We start from the raw sequence: 21900 nt of genomic DNA on the forward strand, positions 1-21900 counted from the left end.
TCAATACAATACAATAGTAGAGTTGGAAGGGACCTTGGAGGTCTTCTAGTCCAACCCCCTGCCTAGGCAGGAAACCCTATACCGTTTCAGACAAATAGCTATCCAACATCTTCTTAAAGACTTCCAGTGTTGGGGCATTCACAACTTCTGGAGGCAAGCTGTTCCACTGATTAATTGTTCTCACTGTCAGGAAATTTCTCCTCAGTTCTAAGTTGCTTCTCTCCTTGATTAGTTTCCACCCATTGCTTCTTGTTCTACCCTCAGGTGCTTTGGAGAATAGTTTGACTCCCTCTTCTTTGTGGCAACCTCTGAGATATTGGAATAATGCTATCATGTCTCCCCTAGTCCTTCTTTCTCTTAAGCTAAACATACCCAGTTCCTGCAACCGTTCTTCATATGTTTTAGTCTCCAGTCCCCTAATCATCTTTGTTGCTCTTCTCTGCACTCTTTCTAGAGTCTCCACATCTTTTTTACATCGTGGCGACCAGAACTGAATGCAGTATTCCAAGTGTGGCCTTACCAAGGCATTATAAAGTGGTATTAACACTTCACGTGATCTTGATTCTATCCCTCTGTTGATGCAGCCTAGAACTGTGTTGGCTTTTTTGGCAGCTGCTGCACACTGCTGGCTCATATTTAAATGGTTGTCCACTAGGACTCCAAGATCCCTTTCACAGTTACTACTACTGAGTAAGGTATCACCTATACTGTACCTGTGCATTCCGTTTTTGTTGCCTAAATGTAGAACCTTACTCTTTTCACCATTGAATTTCATTTTATTAAATTCAATGGTGAAAAGAGTAAGGTTCTACATTTAGGCAACAAAAACGGAATGCACAGGTATAGTATAGGTGATACCTTTCAATAATACCATTTTCAATAAGTGCATCCATGAATGAAATGCTCCAGAGATTGGTTATGTATACAGGTAGTCCTTGACTTACAACCATTCATTTAGTGACAGTTCAAAGTTACCATGGCACTGAAAAAAGTGTCTTATGATTGGTTTTTCACATGACTGTTGTAGCATTCCCCAAGGTCATGTGATAAAAATATGGATGTTTGGCAACTGGCATGTATTTATGACAATTGTAGTGTTAAAGTAGAATAAAATATGGATTAAAATATAAGAATGAAGACGTGGCATAAAAGGGACAGTTAGAAGCTTGCTTAAAGGGACAGGGAAATGTCATCAGTCTCTAACCACAAGATGTTCCAGCCAACGTCCCTATGTCAAAAGTCCAAAACCACAAGGTTCAATTAAAGTTCGCATAAAGACGCATAGTGAGTACCTATGGCCCAAGACAAAAGGAGAAGTAAGACCCCCATCTCCTTATAAGGCTTTTTCCTCAAAGTAACCAATAAGAAATGAGATAAGTGTTTCCGTGTTATGCTGCCTTTGAGAATGTATAAGAACGCGTGCTTCGATAATGAAGGTTGTTCAGAACTTGCTATGCTAGCCGTGGGCAAGCTTTCTGAACCTGGCTGCCAAATAATCTCTTCCTGTATCCTGAGAAGTCTAAGTCTGTCATTTTCTGCAACAGTGTCATGTTTGTACACCTTTTTTAACCTTCCCAGCTGGCTTCTGAAAGCAAAGTCAATGAGGGAAGCCAGATTCGTTTAACAACTGCATGATTCGCATAACAACTGTGATGATGTTCATTCATTGTGTTAAAAGAGGACCTTGACATCTAACAGGTTGTGAGCTGTCCACGATGTGTCTGCAGGTGGCTGGTAAGGCCTATACGGGCACAAAATGTTCTGCCACATGTTAGGCAGATGTGTGGGCACCATTGTTGCAGTATTTGCAGCTCTGGCTTTGCGGAGTGCACACTTCTCTTGTGCTATGGTTGTTCTTCTGTCCTCAGATGTCTGGCAGCCTTGGTGGATCAGCGTGCGCCATTGCACTCGATCTTGTGCCAGGGTTTCCCAGGAAGTCATGTCAATATCCAAGGATTTAAAGGAGGCTTTATATTGAGAACAACTGTAGTATAAGAGGGGGTGCAACTCACTTAACAACTCTCTTGCTTGGCAATGGAAATGTTAGTTTAATTGTGGTCATAGGTCAAGAATTACCAGTAGTTTCCCTTCTTTAGTACCCAAACAGAGAATCTGGCTACTAAAAAAAAGGGTGGACAGTGAATAATAAGGAATGTAAACATCAGCACAGAATCATGGGAATAGGATACTTGATATTTTTCTTCTTGACTCAGAGAACATTTCATAAAAGAATTATGAATATGTTTTGTGTGTACGTGAGTCCAACCGATCCCACTGAGTATTGGGATTCATTTTGTACAGTATAAATATTATATATTTTACAGCACAATGTAAGGTACACCAATATCTGGAAATCAGCAGCAAAAATAGCATGGACATTTACATGTTGAAGTTCAATTTCCTGGTATACTTTAAAAAAAATCTAGGCCTAAATAAGAAGGGATAAACCTGTGAGCAGAATTCTCCATATGAATCAGTAAGTTTCATAAGCCCTTCATTTATTCTTTTAATATGTATCTATATGACAAATCTGTCATGATAAAAGAAAACTTTAGATTATTATATGAAAAAAAAAATCCTTAATGCATTTTTGAAGATTCATGTATTTCAGTGCTTTCTGCATTTTTACTGCTCCCTAAAGTTAAAACACATGATTAAGGTAGCTTTTATTGTAATTTTAAATTTTAACCAAAAAGGTGTTGTCAGTTAAGGAACATTAAGGTGGATGGACAGTTTTGTGGATTTTATATCAGGCACTGGTTTTATGGTTCTACTGTTTATTTTGTAAAACTGGTGTCAAATATTTTAAGGAGTTTGGCAATATATAAATATATGTAATATTAACTGTGGAATGAACACTAGTTTTGAACAGGAACTTTTTAATTCTTTCTAAATGATGTACCATTGTTTGAACTGGTTTCAGTAGATTCCCTGGTATGTGTTAAAGATAACTCTGGCTTTGCATTATTTTCAATCACTGTCACACCTTATTTATAGCTTAGCTCTATTCCCATGATTAAATCTTGCGTTTTGACTTTGTTCTTCCCCATTATTTGCAGTATTTTTAAACAATACCATTAATGGAAAATATAACAGAAGGTTATGTTTCGAGCACAGTTATTCAAGAAGAATCTTGCTTGAGTATATAAACTGGCAGCAAACAGCACTTCTTACTAGTGCTGATGTTTGGTTAATGAAACATCTGCAAGAAAACAAGCAAATTCAGAGAGCACCTAGGACCCCTCATTTCAACCCTGAGCTACAAATATTTTCCTTTATTAGAATCCTGCTTGTTGTGATAAAATTTATTGTAAGTATGCATGTGCATATAAGAGAGTCAGTTTGGTCTAGCAGAGCTGGCTGGGGAATTCTGGAAATTGAAGTCCACAAGTCTTAAAGTTGCCAAGTTTGGACACCCCTGGTCTAGTGGTTAAGGCACCAGGCTAGAAGCCGGAAGTCAGTGAATTCTAGTTTTGCTTAGGCTAAGCCAACTGGATAACTTTGGACCAGTTGCTCTCTCTCAGCCCTAGGAATGGTGAATCAGCTCTGAAAAACCTTCTGAAAAATCTGCAGAGACTAATCCAAGGAGTCCACACTGACTTGAAGGCACACACACACACAGCCATACACATACACATGTTTGGTAATACCAAAGAGTGTATGCTCACACTGTACATGCCCAACTGCAATTGTACAATTAAACTGGATTGAGAATCTTTTATGAAAAATCAAACTGGGTCAATAAAAATATTTATTTGAAAAGGTAAATTGGCTAGTGTGCTTCATTCATCCTTCCTCAGCTTGAGCACTGATGGAATTGCATTCCAGCACATCTAGATGACAACAGGGTAGGGTGGAGATTTCTAAACAAGAGTTTTCAAACAACTTTTGGATCCTGCCAGAATGCTCCTGAGGTCTATCCATAGGGGATGCTAAAGAATCAGGAATGAGATGGAAGGGGACTAGCCCAATGAAGTCCAGCGTTTTCTCTGCTACATTGTTCTCAACTCAACATGCAGCACAAAAGGCGGTGTCCTCCCCCTTGCTGATATGGCCATGTAGTTCTCTGCACCATTGTTTTTCTCCTATGCAGCTGGAGACACACATGTTCTCTCCTGCAATCAAATACATACTAAGCCCATGGCGCAAGCCTTCACCTTTATGTTTCTCTTACTGGACATGATGCTTGTGGCTGCATCTTTCAAAATCTGTGCTTTCAACATACGAAGCTTTGGACAAGCTAAGGCAGCCAACCAGAGGGTGATGAGAGCTCTTGTCCAGGTGAGTTTATGATGAAACTTGTGGGGTGGATGATGAAGTGGTGACAACAGTGCTCTGAGAGTGGCTGGCACTCAACCGAGATTCATAAATGATCCAGGGATAGCTGGAGCGGTGAAGGGCAGAAATGGACAAGTCCTCCTTCAGGCATGGGAGTTACTGGGTTGCCTTGTCACTCTCTCAGTCCAACCCATCACACAGGATCGCAATTGTGGGGGGGAAAGGAGTGTGTATGCTATGTTGATAGCCTAATGAAAGGTGATGTATGAATCTAGCAAAGAAACAAGTGTTCTCATCCAATGTGGTTGTGACAGAAGTCAGGCACAGGCTATCCAAGTATATGAACAAAAAGGGGAAATGCCACAGTTCATCCATTAATTGGGAAATACCACATCCTAAAATAAAAATTGAAACCCACTTCAGTTAAAGTAGAAAGCATGTAAGAAAGTGGCAGTATCTGAACATCTAGGAAAGGTCTCTGATTCACTTTGGGTCTCTCTAGCAGAATTGGAAAGTGCTGCAACTGCTTTTATGTTTGGTGGTTGGAGCTGTGTTTGTCAGTCTGGGGGTGATGAGGGCCACAGTTGGAGGTATGTCTTTTGCAAAGTGACCAGGAGCAGGATTTTCTTTTCCTCCTGTGATTTCAGAGAGAATTTGCATTTACTTTTATCTATTTTTGTCTATTTACCTACCTTGCATTTTTTAGGATTCATGATACACTGTGTTGGGAAATTGTTGCTATTTTTCAGCAAATGTAGGAAGAAGTGTTTGGGAGTCTGGAGACGGTCTAGGACTATTTTTGTTGTTGTCAACCTTGGAGTTGGCAGTACTGAATCTATTTGACCAAAGATCAGAAGACTGCCTAGTGTGACACATCAGTCACGCTAAGCTAACCAAAAGAATTTTTTCTTTTAACAAGATTAGCATGATCTAATTCTTGTCAATGAATGATCAGTGAACCATGAGATATAGCATCATGAAAAATTGGAAGAGGGAGTGAGGAGACTGGGAAAAGAATGGAGGGGAGGAAAGATATAAACAATCAGGAGACCAAAGACAAGTCAGCTGACAAAGTCTATTTTATAAACAGCAACTCATCACAGATAGTGAGAAATTCAGGAAGAAGCACTTGAGCTCATTCAAAGAGACTGTTTCAGCGAACTCAGAATAAATAAGGGTTGGGAATTCCTCTTACGGTTTCCAAGGTTTCGCATGTTTCCCAACACCAGCATTGAAGACACTGTTCAGAAACCTTGTGATCTTTTCTTCCTTGAACTAGCGCACCTGTGTGAAGCTTGACAGCCTTTATCACTTATGGGAGAGCAGATTGCTATTTAATATTGGCCACTGATGTTTTAATCTTCCAAGCAGCAACACCAGATTCACTTGCAAATAATGTAGAGCAGTGTTTTTCAAACTTAGCAACTATAAAATGTATGGAGTTCAGAATTCCCGAGATGCTTTGGTGAGCATCTCGAGTCATGAAAATGGACATAACAATAACAAGTGCATCTTTTTTCTGACTTCCAGATCCTGTCTCGCTGTGATATCTCTGCTGTTCAAGAAGTGCGTGATTCCAAGGGACTGGCTATTCAGGCACTACTGCAGAAGCTCAATAGGTACTACTGGTAGCAAACAATTCTAATCACAATGTAGCAAACAATTCTAATCATAATGTACCACAAAATAAGATGATTTGCAGGCAATAACCCAATAGGGTGAAAATATAGGATCACACTTCAAGCAGTGCACCAAAGAAAGAAGAGCATTAGAATCTGTAGCACTGATATTGTACCCATTATCCATATGGATTGTTTTAATGTTTTAATTCTTCTATCTTCTACTGCAGTCTTATTCCATTCCCAAAAACTCTATTTCTAGGAGTGAGATGGCTGCTTCTAGGTTCTGAGGTTTGTGTGTTATCAAGGACAGCACATCCTTATTTAATGAATTGCAGCCTGTGTACATCCAAAGGAAGACACTTATAGAATGTTCTTCTGAGATGTCAGTGCTCCTGTGGCCAATCCTTAAATACTATGTATATTTACCTGGGATGAAAATGTATCTTGGAATTCTTCTGTATGCAGTGAAATTATATTTTATTGATTCTAAAACAGGTAGAAAGCAACCATAGCTTTTGGGACAAAGTGTTTTTCCTGTAAATATTAGTTTAGAATCAGGGAAAAGAGAAATCACCATCAATCGTTTTATCTCTTATTTTAGGATAGGTTGGTAATAGGCCATTTCCCTTAAACCTGGAACCAACTATACAGACTCAGGAGGAATATGGCATCTTGGTTCTTTTAAGGAACATGGCATCACTGATTTCCTCTTTTCCCGTCCCCCACATGGCAGGTATGATCCTTCTCATCACTACAGCTGCCTAGAGAGCAAGAGACTTGGAAGAAGCAGCTACAAGGAGCAGAATGTCTTTATATATCGGTAATAATATCTGCGGATCTGGAAATAGCATTAAACCAGAGCTTCCAGTACCAAAGCCAACACTGGCTGAAGTATCTTCAGAAAGCTACTGTAACTGCTAACAAACTTTATCCCGTACTAGCTGATAAGCTGGTGGTGTCCGGGTATTTATTTAAAGGGAGAAAATGCCAGGACCAAACGTAATTTCTAATGTTGGATTTTCTCCCTTACCAGAGGGAGCCCCCTTGTGGAGTACTATGAAGCTGTTACCATGGCACCTCCACTGCACTATACAGTAGAAGCCATTTTATGGCAGTACAGTAGAAGCCATTTTAAGGCACAACAGGTGTTAGATACTTGCTCTAACTACAGTGGTTTCCACCAAGGTTTAATCCTATTGGTCGAAGGGTCTGACAGCTCCCTATAAGAGGGCTGCTGTCAGACTCAACCTTCGCTGGATTGTTCTCACTTGTTGTACTTAATAAAGAGCTGTTGTTACCATTAAGCCTGTGTGTGCTTATCCATTACCCAATCTAACAACAGGCTATAACTTAACAGAACACCCCTCCCCAAGTGGTGTTAGGGGTGTCTTACCCCCACAGTATTTTTTTCCAGAGAGTAAGTCATCTGTGTATCAAGTTTGGTTGAAATTGTTTGAGGCGTTCAAGAGTTATGCTGGAACACACACACACACACAGAGCCATTTTTATATATAGATATCAACATTTAAATACCAGCCTTCATTCCTCAATATCTCTGTCCTGCCTATGATTTATCTTCCCAGTAATTTGTTTGTGATTGATTATGAGCCATCAAGTTTATGTCATCTCTTAATGATCATATTAATGTAGATAGATTTTCTCTAGGATCTGTCCCCTGTTTGGCCCTTCAAAAGAACCTCAGGCCATACAATGCTAGATGACAGTAATTGTCCAAGGTGATTTGGGAAAGGTTGTCTCAAATCAAAAGTCATCTTCATATATGATATAATGGTAAGTTCTCTTGATAAAAAATCAGATAACAGTTGTGTAAACAGGCAACTACAAGCTTTTCATTACCATTGAAAAATCTCTTCTCTGGATTACAGGAAAGTTAGTTAAAGGAAACTAGAAAAGTCCTAAGGAAGTAGGGAGTGAATTGGTTCTCAACGGAAAATAGTATAATTACTGAAATGTCTTATATTCCTTCCATTTCAATAAACCTTGTTAAAAGATTCTGTGAGAACCATGCTTGGATATAAATACTTTTGAGTTTGAGGCAAATGTCAAAAGCCTGACATACCAAGGAAACAAAAACCAGAGGAAGAGTCCATACGTAAAGTCTTTTGGCTAATGAACCTTCGTGGGGACACAATCTTTTCACCCTAATTATTTTTCTCACTGACAGTCAGGATGCTGTATCGGTTATGGCTTGGTGCCAAGTTGGAGATGAGGATGCCAGAGATTTTGCTAGGGGACCCTTTGCTGTGCGTTTCCATTCTCCATACACAGGTAAACTTTAATTGTCCTGTTCATAGGTCTAAGAACTTGTTCTGGGCAAGAATTTCTTAAGTCCAGGACCTCAGTGGCCATCTAGCTAAATATGGCAAGAGGAAAAAAATATCGGGAACTGAAATCCTTGGATTTAGTAACCCCAGCTTTCCAGCTCTGAAGCAGATATATAGCACACGATTGTAAGAAATATAACCTAGTAAATACGGTGGAAACTGTGCCTAAGTTTTGTGGCTAATTGTTCCATCCACTCTAAAGAGCACTAACTAATAATGGAACAGTTAGTAGGGTTACAGGCAGGATGTTTTGTATCCTGTGCTTTAAGAAAGTACATTGGAGTAATAATTCAGCCTCCTATCTTGACTGAGAACATCCAAGTAGTTTTTTTGGACCTGTATTGATGATTTACAGTTATTAAATGGAAGAGCTTAATATAAATCTAAAGTGTACTGTATAATATTCTTGAAGTATGACATACTGAATGTCCATAATTATTTGCAAACAACGAAAAGGAGAAAAACAGCACAAGACACAATTATGCCATGACATATGTTTATTTTGGGTCCAATTTTTGTCGCCATGAGGAAGTCCTTCCAAGGTGCTTGGAAGTATACTGCTTTTTTTTTATGCCTTCACCTGTTGACTGCTGTAGTCCTTGCAAGTTTCTTGGCAAGGTTTTCAGGAGCAATTTCCCGTCTGCTGCTTCCTACAACTGAGACGAAGTGACTGGCTCAAGGTGGCTTTTGCTAAGGCGAGAACTAGTTTTAGCTTGGTTCCTTAATCACTACACCAAGCCAGTTTCTGCAAGCCTATTGGTAGATGTGGATAAATAAATCCTTATCAGCTCATGTTGCCTGTATTGCTATCACCTCTACACAGTTGCTTCAGACTTTGTGCTACTCTTGCACCATACCTGTCCTCAGGAAGCTGTCCATGAGCTTGACCTGCTGTTTGAAGTATGCATGGAGCTAATGCATTGGTGGAAAACGGAGGTACATTCTGGGAGCAGAGGGTAGATAGATGCTGAACTAGATGAGCCAACCATGTTTCCAATCTTCTTTCCTGCCTCACCTCAACAGAATGTGATGGTGCTGGGAGACCTGAATGCAGGCGGTGCCTACATCCCAATGAGCGCGTTGGCCAGGATCCGCCTGCACAATCACCCTGCCTTCCATTGGCTGATCAGCGATGAAGAGGACACCACCGTCAGCCACCGAACTTGCTGTTCTTATGACAGGTACTAAACTGCAGCATTCAAATTGAACCTTCTGGTTTCTCCAAAATGTTTCCAATATCCCACAGATGGTCCTATCAATGTCATTAGTAACATGATAGGGCTGCTCTATTGAGTAATCTATTGAACTAAGGTTAGAAATGCAGGCAGAACACTTCTGAATCCCTTCCCCAGGCAGGCCTACCAGTCCTCTGGGAATGTTACACTGTTCTGCTTCCTGACACAAATCAGCCACCAGTATAGTACCCCAATAATCTTTCTGAAAGCTGGAAACAGAGCCCAGTTGTCTCTGTTTTCCTCTCAGAATCATAGTTCATGGAGAAGAATTACTCTCTGCTGTTGTGCCCGGATCAGCAAAGCCATACAATTTCACAAAGGCATTTGGATTGTTTGAAGAAGAGGTGAGTAGGCTTGGTTACTCTTTCTCGTTAAAAAAAAAGGAATATTTAGCTATGGCAAGCCTAAAGAACTCAGATTCTCTCATTTTTATAGGCCTTAGAAATCAGTGATCACTACCCTGTGGAGGTGAAGTTGAAGCTTGCTCCAAAGACCCAGCAGGAACTCTAAGTTCTCCACTCGCCTATTATATAAAGTGAAGGGAAATGGGGAAGGTAAGTATGGTAATCTTTAACTAAATAAAAGTCAAATGGAGCCCAGGAGCAGGATGCTGTCAATTTGTATGTTGCTTTAGTCATAGAAGTGACTAAAGCAACATACATAGACATAGAAGCATCACTGTCATTTGCTCCTCATTGTTTCCAATGTCAGTGTAATTTTTATTGCTCACTTTCAATGTTGATCACCCCAAATACTGAAATAATTTCTGGGATTCTATGTCAGTGGCTAATTTCATTGCCTTGAATAGAGAAAACTGGCCCAGTTATCCAGTTCAAACAATGAACATCTTTTGGGTGAGTCCCAGACAATTCTACCATTCTCGCCATCCCATCTCTTTCCCCAGAACAAAAGTCTAAAACTTCACCAAGGTGATCTTTTAAAGAATCACAGGCAGGAAAACCTAATTTCAGTATTAGGAAAAATAAACCCTCTTTAACAATAGGACTATACTATAGATAGCCCTTACCAATTGAGCTCAAAATTTCCATCTTAAGCAAGGTGTGGTTAAGTGAGTTGTGCTCCATTTTTGGACCCTTCTTACCAGTTGTTAAGTGAATTGTTGCAGTTGTTCAGTTATTGAAACAGCTGTTCAAACAATCTGGCTTCCCCATTGACTTTGCTTGTCAGAAGGATGTAAAAGCTGATCAGGTGACCCTGGGACACTGCAACCGCCTGAAGCTTGATCAGGTGACTATGGGGATGCTGCAACAGTCATGTGAAAAATTATCATAAGTCATTATTTTCAGTGCTGTTGTAACTTCAGTCACTAGACCAATGGCTGTAAATCGAGGACTACCTGTATAGTGGAGCCAGTTCTCCAAAGACAGTCCTGCTTTGCTGGATGTGTTCAAGCAGAAGAAAGAGTGTCTATGGATATTCTCAATCATCCAGGTCATGGTTATTCCCAAAGGTGCTTTCTTTTATTTTTTTAGTAAATGTTTTTATTTTTTCATTTTCATAACATATAATCACATGTATACTGTTACATAGCCAGCATCATTTTGTATTATTAAATGTCTACATCAATTCATCTTACTATCAATTCCCGAAACACAATTATTAGCTCTTCTGCTCTCCATACACCATATTTGTCCTTATCCATCACTTTCTTCTCCCTCTCTCTCCTCCCCCTCCCTACCTTCTTGCTTCCCTACTCTACTTCCCCTTCCTCTCTCCTCCTCCTCTCCCCGCTTTCCGCTAATTTCTCTCCTCTTCCCCCCTCCTTGCCTTCTCTCCCACATCTCTCTTCTTCCCTTACCTCTCTCCTTTTCTTCCCACTCTTCATCTCATTTACTTGTCATTGTATTTTTAAACCCCCTCCCCCAGCCTAATTTTGGTTGAGATGTAGACCTGGTTACCGTTCCCAGCTATTCTCATCATTATCTTTATATAATTATACATCCTTACGCGCCCGTAATTTGTGGTTCTGTTTTTAAGTCTCAGTAGTTTCCCATTGTACCAGTGGTGGGTTGCAAGCAGTGCTCCCGAGGGCTCACCCGCCTGCCCAAGCTCCTTACTGTGTTTTAAAGCTTTTGGTGCTTCCGCGCACGCCAAGAGTTTCTCTTGCCTCCTTCTAATTTATGGCAGTTGGTTAATTAAAACTTTCCGCAGTCAAGGTTAAGATTCCGTTATCAGTAAGAAGACGGGCTTTTTTCTTGTTTATATTAGCGGGGAGGAATTCAAACAAAGTTTGAATTTCAGGATCCAAAACCAAATTTAAAGTTTATAATTGCGTGGGTTTGCCACTTCTCAGCTTTCTATCCTGTCCGAAAGCGTTACAAACAAAGAGCTTCTGGAGGGGCTGGTGTTACAACCCTCCACCTTCCTTTTTCCTTTTCTTTTGGAGAAATAAAGTCCCGATCTGACCATCAATATTATTTATGTTCTCAAAATTTATTTGCCTTTTCCAGGTTTAATTTATAGTTGTGGGTTAAATAAATTTCCTTACCAGGCCTTTCATCTCTTCCATTCCCCTCCTGCTCCAAAATTATTTTGATAAAAAGTCAGCATCTTGTCAGCCATGTTGAAGGCTGCCGCCCCGACTCCAATTCATAGGCAAATCTCTAACCCACGAGGGATCTGTTGCTTCCCCCAGGGTCTGATGAGACGCTGCCCTTCTTCACCCCACCTTCAGTGGGGGTTCTGATTCAAAAGAATCTTGGAGATGGTTTGTTAGATGGGGTTCATGTGAGACTTTTAAGAGCCCACACCCCCATGTCTGTCCAGCTGAAGAACTTCCTGTCGACCCCAAAGGTGCTTTCTTGAAAATGCAGCTCCCTTTTGAAAATAAAGCACCTTTTTGGCAACTGAAAGTTGCCTAAATAGCCTTTTCTAGCTCTGTGACATACAGTAATAGTTATTTGTTATTATTTGCAGGATCAACAGTTTTACCACAAGAATGTATCAAGGCACTAGCAGCAGAATAGGCTTTTGAGGCCCTACACAAGAGTGCTGGAAGATTATTACCTATATTTGAGACTGAATATAAACATTTGATTGGTGTAGTATTTGATAAACATTCAGCTATCTGAAACTCTCTAAGTTAAAATGCCATTGCCAATCTTAAAGTAACAATAGGCTTAATATGCAATCAAGATGTTACTTAACAAGAAGTTTACAACCCCCCACAACATTCAATGTATTGCTGGTTTACACCTAACACAGAGAAGTTTTTTAGCCTATGTTAGGCTAAAATGAAATTATCCTGTGACTCAGAACTCAGACATTTTATCAACTACCGTAAGTTAAATCATAAGTTGCTTGACAGTTGCTATGTTGTGTGAACATAGGTGTCTCATTAGTTAAGATTTAGGATGCTGTACAAACTAAATCATCAAATCACATTACAGTTGTTAGATTCATATCCTGTCTGAAGTCAGCCATTCTGGCTCCTAGAATGCGGTTCATGGCATACCATGTTGTGTGAATCCACCACTTTATCCAATAAATTGTGGTAAAAAGAACTACGGCTTAAATCTAATTTGTAGTCCCATGAACATATTGATTTAAAGAGGGGGGGCGGCATTTTAAATAGCTTTTTCTGTCCAAGTTAACTGTTTAAGAACAGACATTTCAGGAACAGGACAGGTAAAATGGTCTCTATTTCACTTTATGTTGGTCCCAGAATGCCTTGCTATCCTCAGTACAGAACAATTCCCGGAGACAGTCTAGTAGTGTTTTCTCAATCTTTTTTTCAGCTGATAGGTGGCTGGGGAATTCTGGGAATGGAAGTCCACACATCTTAAAATTGCCAAGGTTGAGAAACACTGGCCTATTGATCAAGGCACCAGGATAGAAACCACAAGTTTTGAGTTCTAATCCCACTTTAGACATGAAGGCTAGCTGGGTGATTTTCGGTCAGTCACTTTCTCAACCCCTCACCACACAGGATTGTCGTTATGGGGGAAATAGGTATGTTCACTTTTGAGTTATTTATAAAAATAAAGGTGGGATAAAATCTACTAGCCCCCCTCCCCCCACGTTTCCAGATGGTTTTCTATGTGGAGAGGCAAGACCTGCTTGGCTCCAGCAACATAATTCACCCTAAACTATGATAGAAAAAGAACAAATGCAACTGATTTTGGCAAATGCTTATTCTGAGCTGTCTTAGCAGCACCTGGCTGACCTCAGCTGAAGCCAAGCAGGGACGACCATGGCTGTGGAGAAAGTATGATTTGGGAATCCAAAAACTGCTGGCAGGACTACATTGTTCACACAACAATTCTGTAATATTTCAGTCTAAAGGAAGTTATTTAAACCTTGAGATGATCAAATATGCAATTGAGTTTTAATTAGCTCACATTTTAGAACTTGAATGTATTTTGGTTTGTATGAAAATTGAAATAGTAATTATGTGTCTACCTCTGCCAAAGTACATTACTGACTACATTACTGAAGAGTTAGAAGTAGCTTTTTCTGGAGATTTAAACACTTTAATAGCTCAGTGCTGGTAGCTAGGTATTCAACTACCATTTCTTGGAGCTAAGAAACTTCTAAAAAATAAAGACAATTTATTCTGTTGTTCAGTTGCTAAGTCATGAGTAACTCTTAGTGACTTCATGGACCAAAGCCCGCCAGCCCATCCCCATCCTCTAGTCTCTTGGGAGTTTGCCCAAATTCATGTTCATTGCATTGATGGCATTATCTAACCATCTCATCCTCTGCTGTCCCCTTCTTCTTTTGCCTTCAATCTTTTCCAACAGAGTCCTCTCTTTTCATTAGGTGGCCAAAATATTTGCGCTTCAGCTTCTGCTCTTCTAAACAACAGACTGGTTGATTACAATGGACTAATTTGATCTCCTTTAAGTCCAAGGGACTCATCTTGCACTCAGCCTTCCTTATGATCCAACTCTCACAGCCATATATTTACTACTGGGGAAGCCATAACTTTGACTATATGGACTTTTGCTATGCCTACTTTTTAATACGTTTGGGAAAATTTCCTCAAAATTTTGGAAAATTTGCTTCCATTTCTTCTCTATTTTCCAGGAAGTGATGGGACCGAATGCCATGATCTTAAGTTTTTACTGCTGACTTCCAAGCCAACTTCCTTCATTAAAAAAAGAGCAAAAGTTGGCTTGAAATTCAACATTAAAAAGACTTAAGACCACAAACACCTTCATGGCTCACTTCCTTGCTGTGTTGAAGAGGTTTGTGCAGCTCAATGAAGCTATGAGCTATGCCATGGAGAGCCACCCAGGACGGACAGGTCATAGTGGAGAGTTCTGATAAAACGTGGTTGGCTGGAGAAGAAAATTACAACTTATTCTAGGATCCTTGCCAAGAACAGTATGGACAGTAATATCAAATTTACCCCTAACAACGATCAATCAGTTAAAACATCCTATTCTGAAGTAAGTTTTTCAAATTAAACAAACTGCATACTCAATTTAATGACCAGCAAACTCCATAGTCTATATAGAAAGTAGCTAATTACACTGATATGTGTTAGGGTTAGATTGGTAAATGTACACGGGCATTTAAGGCAGTTTTCAGGCATTCCCACTGAAAATAATGTTCCAAAAACATAGAAGAATCCCAATTCTGAATTTTTGCCATGCAAATATTGGGCTTCTGTATGCTGGTAACAGATCAAGCCAGAGAGATTTATTAATGTGAGAATTACATCTTTTCAAGATGAACCCTAACAGTAACAATCACACAGTAGGTACACAGAGCTCTTTATTTTGATGCCCTTTTCCGTTAAGAAATTAGTACAGTTGTCCTCTAGTTACATCAGAACTCTCATGCTGCATGCAAGGCACGCCATTTATCTAAAGGACCCTTGCTGGGTATGTATTTAACTCCACAGCCATCAGGGATGAGGCGCTTCTCAGATACCATTTCCTCAAACATATCAGCATTGAATTTGGTGAAGCCCCATTTCTTAGAAATATGGATCTGGAAAAGGGAAGGAGAGAAAATAAATGAGAAGAATGGCCAGGAATCCAATCTGTGCACAAAAGGCAGCCTCCGTAACTACCTTCAAAGAGCTGAGATTCACAAATGTCTACATTCTCATTCCATCTAGAGCAGTGTTTCTCAAACTTGGCGACTTTAAGTCCTGTGGACTTCAACTCCCAGAATTCCCCAGCCAGCTATGCTGGCTGGGGGATTCTGGGAGTTGAAGTCCACAGGACTTAAAGTCGCCAAGTTTGAGAAACACTGCTCTAGAGGCAGTTACCATAACATACGAACAAGGCAAGGAAAGAATGGAGAACATGTCTCTTGGATTGCTTCCCAACCACTTTTATCAGCAGTGGACATAGGAGGATTCTCTATTTCCTTCTCTGTGCTGAACTACCGTGTTTCCCCCAAAATACGACATATCCTGAAACAAAGGCCATGCCAGATTTTTGCCCTGGGCAAAAAATATAAAGCCTCCCCCGAAAATAAGCCCTAGTGAAGGGGTGGGTTTAGCCAGAACAGGGGGCAGCCCTTCCCTTCCCCAGTCACCTCAGGGCTTCTTGGTCCCTTAATCGGATCAGCTGGGCCGCTCCGTTCACAAAACAGCTGATTTGCGGATGCCGCTCAGGCCTCTGCCTCCAGCAAACGCCGGTCGCTTTTGCAGCCAATTGTGGCTGCAAAAGAAGCCGGAGGCCAAGCAACACAACCCAAATGCCTCATGCCCTCCTTGCCTAACGGTGACAGTCACAGCTCACAATTCCGTCCACGGAACAGGAAAAGAAGGCATGGAAATCAATACACCTGGGACATCGGAAGAAGCCCTGCGAGGAGACGCTGCTGCCGAAGTGCAGGAAATCTCCCCCCCCCCCCAGCAGATCGTCCTTTCAAAGGAGTTTCACCAGGATGAAGGCGATACAAACGCCGCCTTCAGCCACCTCTTCGTCCTGGTGAAATTCCTCTTTGAAAGGACGATCTGCAGGTGGTGGTGGGGGAGAGATTTCCTGCACTTCGGCAGCAGCGTCTCCTCGCAGGGCTTCTTCCGATGTCCCAAGTGTATGGATTTTAATGCCTACAGGAGGTCGCTTCTCACCTGCATATTCACATTGAAGGCTCGAAATGGGGCGTTTTTGCAAATGGCATGAAAATGGGGAGGGAGATATTTCTGCCTCTCCCCCTGTTCTGAAGATCAGCACAAACTGAGAACAGGATAAATCCCCCCTCCCCATTTTCAAGAGGTTTGAAAAACGCCACATTCCAAGCCTTCACATTATCCAGGATTGCAGGCATGCGGGAGGGAGGATTTTGTCTCTTACCCTGTTTTCAGTCTGTGACCTTCAGCACAGGGGGAGAGGCAGGAATATCCCCCTCCATATTTTCAAACGGTTTGCAAAAACTTTCCATTTCGAGCCTTCAGCATATTCCAGGATTGCAGGATTGAAGGCTCGGAATGAGGCATTTTTGCGAACGGCTTGAAAAAGGGGAGGAGAGATTTTTCCTTCCTCTTCCTCTGTTCTGAAGCTCAGCACAGACTCAGAACAGGATAAGAGGCAAAATCCCCCCCCCCCTTTTTTCCCCTGGCAATCGTTCTTTCCTTGGTATCTCATCGCAGACACACATTCCCCAAATGCTCTATCCAAAGCCTTATCTGCATCTGTGCAGAGTTCCCAAGGAAAGGATGGTGTGTATGTGTGTGTGAGGAAGAGATCCCTAACCTCCCCCCTCCCAAGGCAGCCACATCCCTCCACTAACCTGCTTTCCTGCTCCATTCTCCACTGCCATATGCAGGGCAAGAAAAGTAGTTTGTGAGACTACTTTCAACTTCGCAAGATTTTTTTTTTTTTTTGCGAGAACTTGGAAGGTATTTTCTTGTATTTTTTTTACCATAGGCACAGAGTCTACTTTTCTTGTCCTGCACGTGGAGCGGAGAATGGAGCTGGAAAGCAAGTTAGTGAAGGGATGTGGTTGCCTTGGAGGGGGAGGGTGTGTGTTTGTTCTGCCAGGAAGAGCCCCCCCTCCCCGCGAGGCCAGAGCAGCACAGTCAGCTGGTTCCACGGCCAGCAAGCAGGGAAGGCGAAGGCCAGGATGCAAGGAGGACTTGGGTCATTGTGGCCGCAGGCAAGCAGATGGTGGGACGGAGAGGGTGGGGCTGGTGGGCTTGCTGCTTCCTGCACCTCAAAAATAATAAGCCCTGCCCCTCTAATAAGCCCAAGGCCATATATCGTGAGTCAAAAAAATATAAGATCCTGTCTTATTTTCGGGGAAACACGGTATTTGTGTTTCCCCCATACTTCATCTGCATGCTACAGTGTATTTGTGTACTGGGAAACATCCAGCTCTGGATCATGTGAGCAGAAGAGGGGAGAAAAGAGGGATAGGAATAGCATTTAGACTTATATATCGCTTCTCCTTGCTTTGTAGCCCTCTCTAAGCGGTTTATACAGTGGACCAAATTGGCAGCAATCTAAGCCTCTGCTGGCTGGGGAACTCTGGGAGTTGAAGTCCACATATCTTAATTTTGCAGAGATTGAGAAACATTACCATCCTCCCATATAGATGCACTGGGAACACTACTTTTCTCTGCACTCCCCAGCCAGATTTAGGCAATGTTACTACGTTTCCCCCACCCTATTTCTGCACTCCCCCCCCCCCATTTATTTCAATTGTATTCACTATTCAGAAGTATCCTGCCAACAAATAAGAAGCCCAAGTCCAGTAGGTGATTTATTTCCTGCACTCAAATGAATTTGAAAAGAATAAAAAAGAACCCTTATGGAACTGACAAATCTATTTGGATTATTGGATTAGGGAGACGTAAATGTAACAAATCAGATTTGCAACGCAGTGGCATGATCTCCCAAGCAAACTTGAGATATTTACAAAACCTACCTTCTGACGTCCAGGAAATTTGAATTTGGCTCTGCGCAGCGCTTCAATAACATGCTCCTTGTTTTGCACCTTGGTGCGGATGGACATGATGACTTGGCCAATGTGCACACGGGCCACAGTGCCCTGAGGCTTGCCAAAAGCACCCCGCATTCCAGTCTGGAGCCTAATCAGAAGCCAAAGCATAATTTACAATTTGTACATTGCACTGATGCTGGTGACATCAACAAAACACCAATCAAGCTTTTGTAGTGTACTTTCTCAACACTGAAGCCAACCGCTCACATTCTGCTTGTTGCTATACTTGACTAATATATGTTCCCAAGGTCCCTTAAGGTGCTCTGTACAACAAACAGGGCACGTACACAACCAAGGGAATTGTTGTGTGCAGACAGTGCACACCAGCCGCTGATAGCAACAGTGGTTGGTCGGCTTAATTGACTGCAACTTCACTCTCATGCTTTCACACTTGCCAGACACACCAAAAGTGGTTCTGTAACACATTCTTCACCTGTCAGCTCCAGCACATGATAACATTTTGTTGATGCGAATGACATGGAAGGGGTGCAGGCGCACACGGATGTGAAAACCGTCCTTGCCACAACTCTTCACCATGTATTTGTTGGCACAGATACGAGCGGCTTCTAGAGCTAAAGGAAAACACAAGGTATAAATATGGCAGATTACAAATCAGTAGCATTCAAGCAAATAGGTTGTACTATCTTCTACTTACCTTCTGATGACAATTGCTCATATTCATCTGATACCATGTGCCCACAGAGTGGGAACTCATCAACCTTGGCCTTTTTCCTGCCCAGATCAAATATCCTGATCTTGGGATCTGAAAAGAAAAAAGAAAAAAAAGGAGGGGGGAGAATAAACATTCTTATATGAGGTCATATTGAAATAAATGAGCATCGATGTCTGATATTATCAATTGTGAGATTACTGATTAAATTAGGAACCAACATTTTGATGAGGCAACTGGGTCCTCTTAGCCAGAAAAGGACCAGAATCAATATTACATGGCTCTCCAAAATTACAGATATGCACATTATTAAATAGATTTTTAAATAATATTTAAATCCAAGAAATGTTAACATCCTACTTACCAGGAACACCCCTGCAGAAGCGGGATTTAGGATAAGGCTTATTCTTGCAGTATCGATAACTAGAGAAAAATAAAAGTTGTGAGTAGGAAACTATAGTTCGTTGATTTAAATAAATTGGTGCTATCCTCTTTTGGTGAAATATAACTTGAGAGCTATTCTTTAGTAGGGTGGTCTTAACAATTTCCAATTAATCAATGTTACTGAAATGGGGCAGCAGGGGAGATCAAGAAACTGGCTTTAGAGGTAAACCATATCATATCACCCTTCTAGTACAAAGCCGTTTATTAATCTGAAGAAAAGTGGCAGAGATATAGCAGAGAATTGCTTCCTGCAGCACATACTTCCTTTTTTATATTAATCAAAATGGAACAAAATGTTCCAGCCCCCTTGGCAATTTGTTCACTTGCCACTGGAAAGTTTATGCTTTATTTCCAGGTGAGTTCTTTTTGCCTGTACCTACTCTGTGACGACTTCAATTCAAAGCTGCCCTGCATCATGAAGCAAAAGACTAGAAATGTAAAATAATGGACAACCCTGACTACTTGACTAATATATGTTCCCAAGGTCCCTTAAGGTGCTCTGAACAACAAACAGGGCACGTACACAACCAAGGGAATTGTTGTGTGCAGACAGTGCACACCAGCCGCTGATAGCAACAGTGGTTGGTCGGCTTAATTGACTGCAACTTCTATTGATACTTTTACATGTCACACTGAATGGTAGAGGGAAAGTGTTAATCAATCAGTGTTTCTGTGATTGGCAAAGTTCTGACAGGTGGATAAAACTTGTGGATTTAGCCTTCTCTTAAATGTCACTCTGGCTATGTTCTTCACTTCACTCCTGCAAGCCTGACAGCATATTTTGTAGAGCCTGCTCACTTAGACTTCAAGTCAACCACCCTTTGGGGGGGGGGGGGGAATCCAATTTTGGAACGCTTTCTCTAAACATCCCTCCCATCAGAGAACATCAACAATGCTGCCTGGTGTAGGTTTTTGACTCGCATGAAAGCACGTCCAAACCCAGTATGTTACAAAGAAGCTATAAATCAGATCTGCAGTTTAAATGATCTCACCTGTTAAACCCATGTTACATATATACATTGCAAAAAAAAGATTAGACTGTTGCTAAATGTTCACACATCAATGCTATGAAGGCAATGCCAAGTACTGCTAACATATTAGAATCAGGGATAAGCATTAGAAATAACTATTTCCTTCATAATTGGTCACAACTGACTACTACTGGGGAGAGATGCAAGGCTGAACAGCTCCTTCTCCTTATTATGGACTTTGCATTACAAGCACAGGAAATATTTTTTTCTAAACCACGGTTATTATTATTTAGGCATCCCATATCTTGGGCCATTTTCCACTTTTAAAATCTGTGGAGGACCCCCAAAGGGATATTTTTTTGTTCATTTGGTACATATTTGCCACTATTTATCATCTTATAAAACTGACGCATTTATAGAATATTTATCGGATCGTATAAAAATTGCAAAGTTAAACCTTTCAGATATCATTTTTTATGAAAACACCCTAATTTTTTAAAAAAGAGTGACACTTTTTTTTAACCAGCGCAAGTATGTTCAATATCTGGCAAACAATTTTGATTTTACCATCCCGAATGGTTCTTAGGGGACCCCCGTGGAGTCCTCCGACCACACTTTAAAGAAACTGTGTCTTATGAGTCCCTCCCTCCCCTCCCCTCCCTCCGGAAGAAGCACATCGCCTCTTCCCAAGGAAAAGCCAGCCACGCTCTCCCTTTGCTTGATCCCGGGGATGAAGCGCTTCACCAACTCACCAACGTGCTGGTCGGCGGCCCATGACTGCGGGTCTGAAAGAGAAAGAGGTACAGTATTTCAGTCCCGGCGATCAAAACGGGACCCGGTCTGGGGCCTAGTTAGTTTCAACCTTCCCTGAACCGCGTTACCGCCATCACACGCGTACATACCTCGCCGAGCGGAAAGAAAGTGGGGCAGCGCCTGCGCACCACTTATAAATGTCACCGCTCTAGGATGTTTCTAGGACCATAGATAAGTGCTCACGGGATCCTGTTGCTGGATTCCATAGGGGGCACACCATAGAGAAATGGATAGACTAACCCCGAATGCTTCTCAAATGGGGTTGTGCGTTATGTTGCTGGGAAGCGGGAGGAGGGGGGAGGAATTATGAAGGTGACAACAGGCGTTTCCTTTGATACAGTCGGAAGATTTATGTTATTTTATTCCATGATTTTGAGCGTTGATAATATGAGCGTTAGACATAAGGGAATGAGTTCGTTTAAAATATCAGAATATTTCAATAAGATTGAATTGAGTCCTGAGTGCAGGACGCCGCTCGACAGGCATTCTATTTCTCCCACAACGTTCCAATGAATGGTTGTTCCTAAAGTCTCGTTTGAAGTTATTTTTCAGTGCTTCAGACTACAGTAGGAAGATACAAAATGGGTTAAATCC

At 41.3% G+C, this 21900-nt stretch overlaps 2 protein-coding genes across 3 annotated transcripts; one reads left to right on the top strand and one right to left on the bottom strand.

Annotated features, from left to right (window-relative positions):
* Window positions 1-4140: 4140 nt before the first annotated feature.
* Window positions 4141-13831, top strand: LOC309394603 (deoxyribonuclease gamma-like; the record flags this gene model as incomplete). The annotated part of the gene is made up of 9 exons (XM_081958000.1): window positions 4141-4281; window positions 5809-5897; window positions 6634-6720; window positions 8086-8189; window positions 9069-9181; window positions 9269-9426; window positions 9728-9824; window positions 9916-10034; window positions 12418-13831. 8 exons carry the CDS (start codon window positions 4141-4143, stop codon window positions 9988-9990), a joined length of 864 nt encoding a protein of 287 aa, XP_081814126.1. The 3' UTR covers window positions 9991-10034; window positions 12418-13831.
* Window positions 13832-15209: 1378 nt separating this feature from the next.
* Window positions 15210-21389, bottom strand: RPL10 (ribosomal protein L10). Of its 2 annotated transcripts, XM_081939835.1 has the most exons (6): window positions 21246-21364; window positions 19443-19501; window positions 19064-19171; window positions 18842-18980; window positions 18334-18496; window positions 15210-15441 (listed from the first exon to the last, which is right to left on the bottom strand). In XM_081939835.1, the coding sequence occupies exons 1-6, from the start codon at window positions 21266-21268 to the stop codon at window positions 15286-15288; spliced, it is 648 nt and encodes a 215-aa protein (XP_081795961.1). In that variant the 5' UTR covers window positions 21269-21364; the 3' UTR covers window positions 15210-15285. The 2 variants fall into 2 exon arrangements, with proteins under 2 accessions (XP_081795961.1, XP_081795962.1); XM_081939836.1 differs by lacking the exon at window positions 15210-15441 and having other exon boundaries at window positions 18348-18485; window positions 21246-21389.
* Between the last annotated feature and the right edge of the window lie 511 nt (window positions 21390-21900).

This window comes from Natrix helvetica, assembly GCF_964273705.1.
Source record: "Natrix helvetica genome assembly, chromosome: 1".
Taxonomy (NCBI): domain Eukaryota; kingdom Metazoa; phylum Chordata; class Lepidosauria; order Squamata; family Natricidae; genus Natrix; species Natrix helvetica.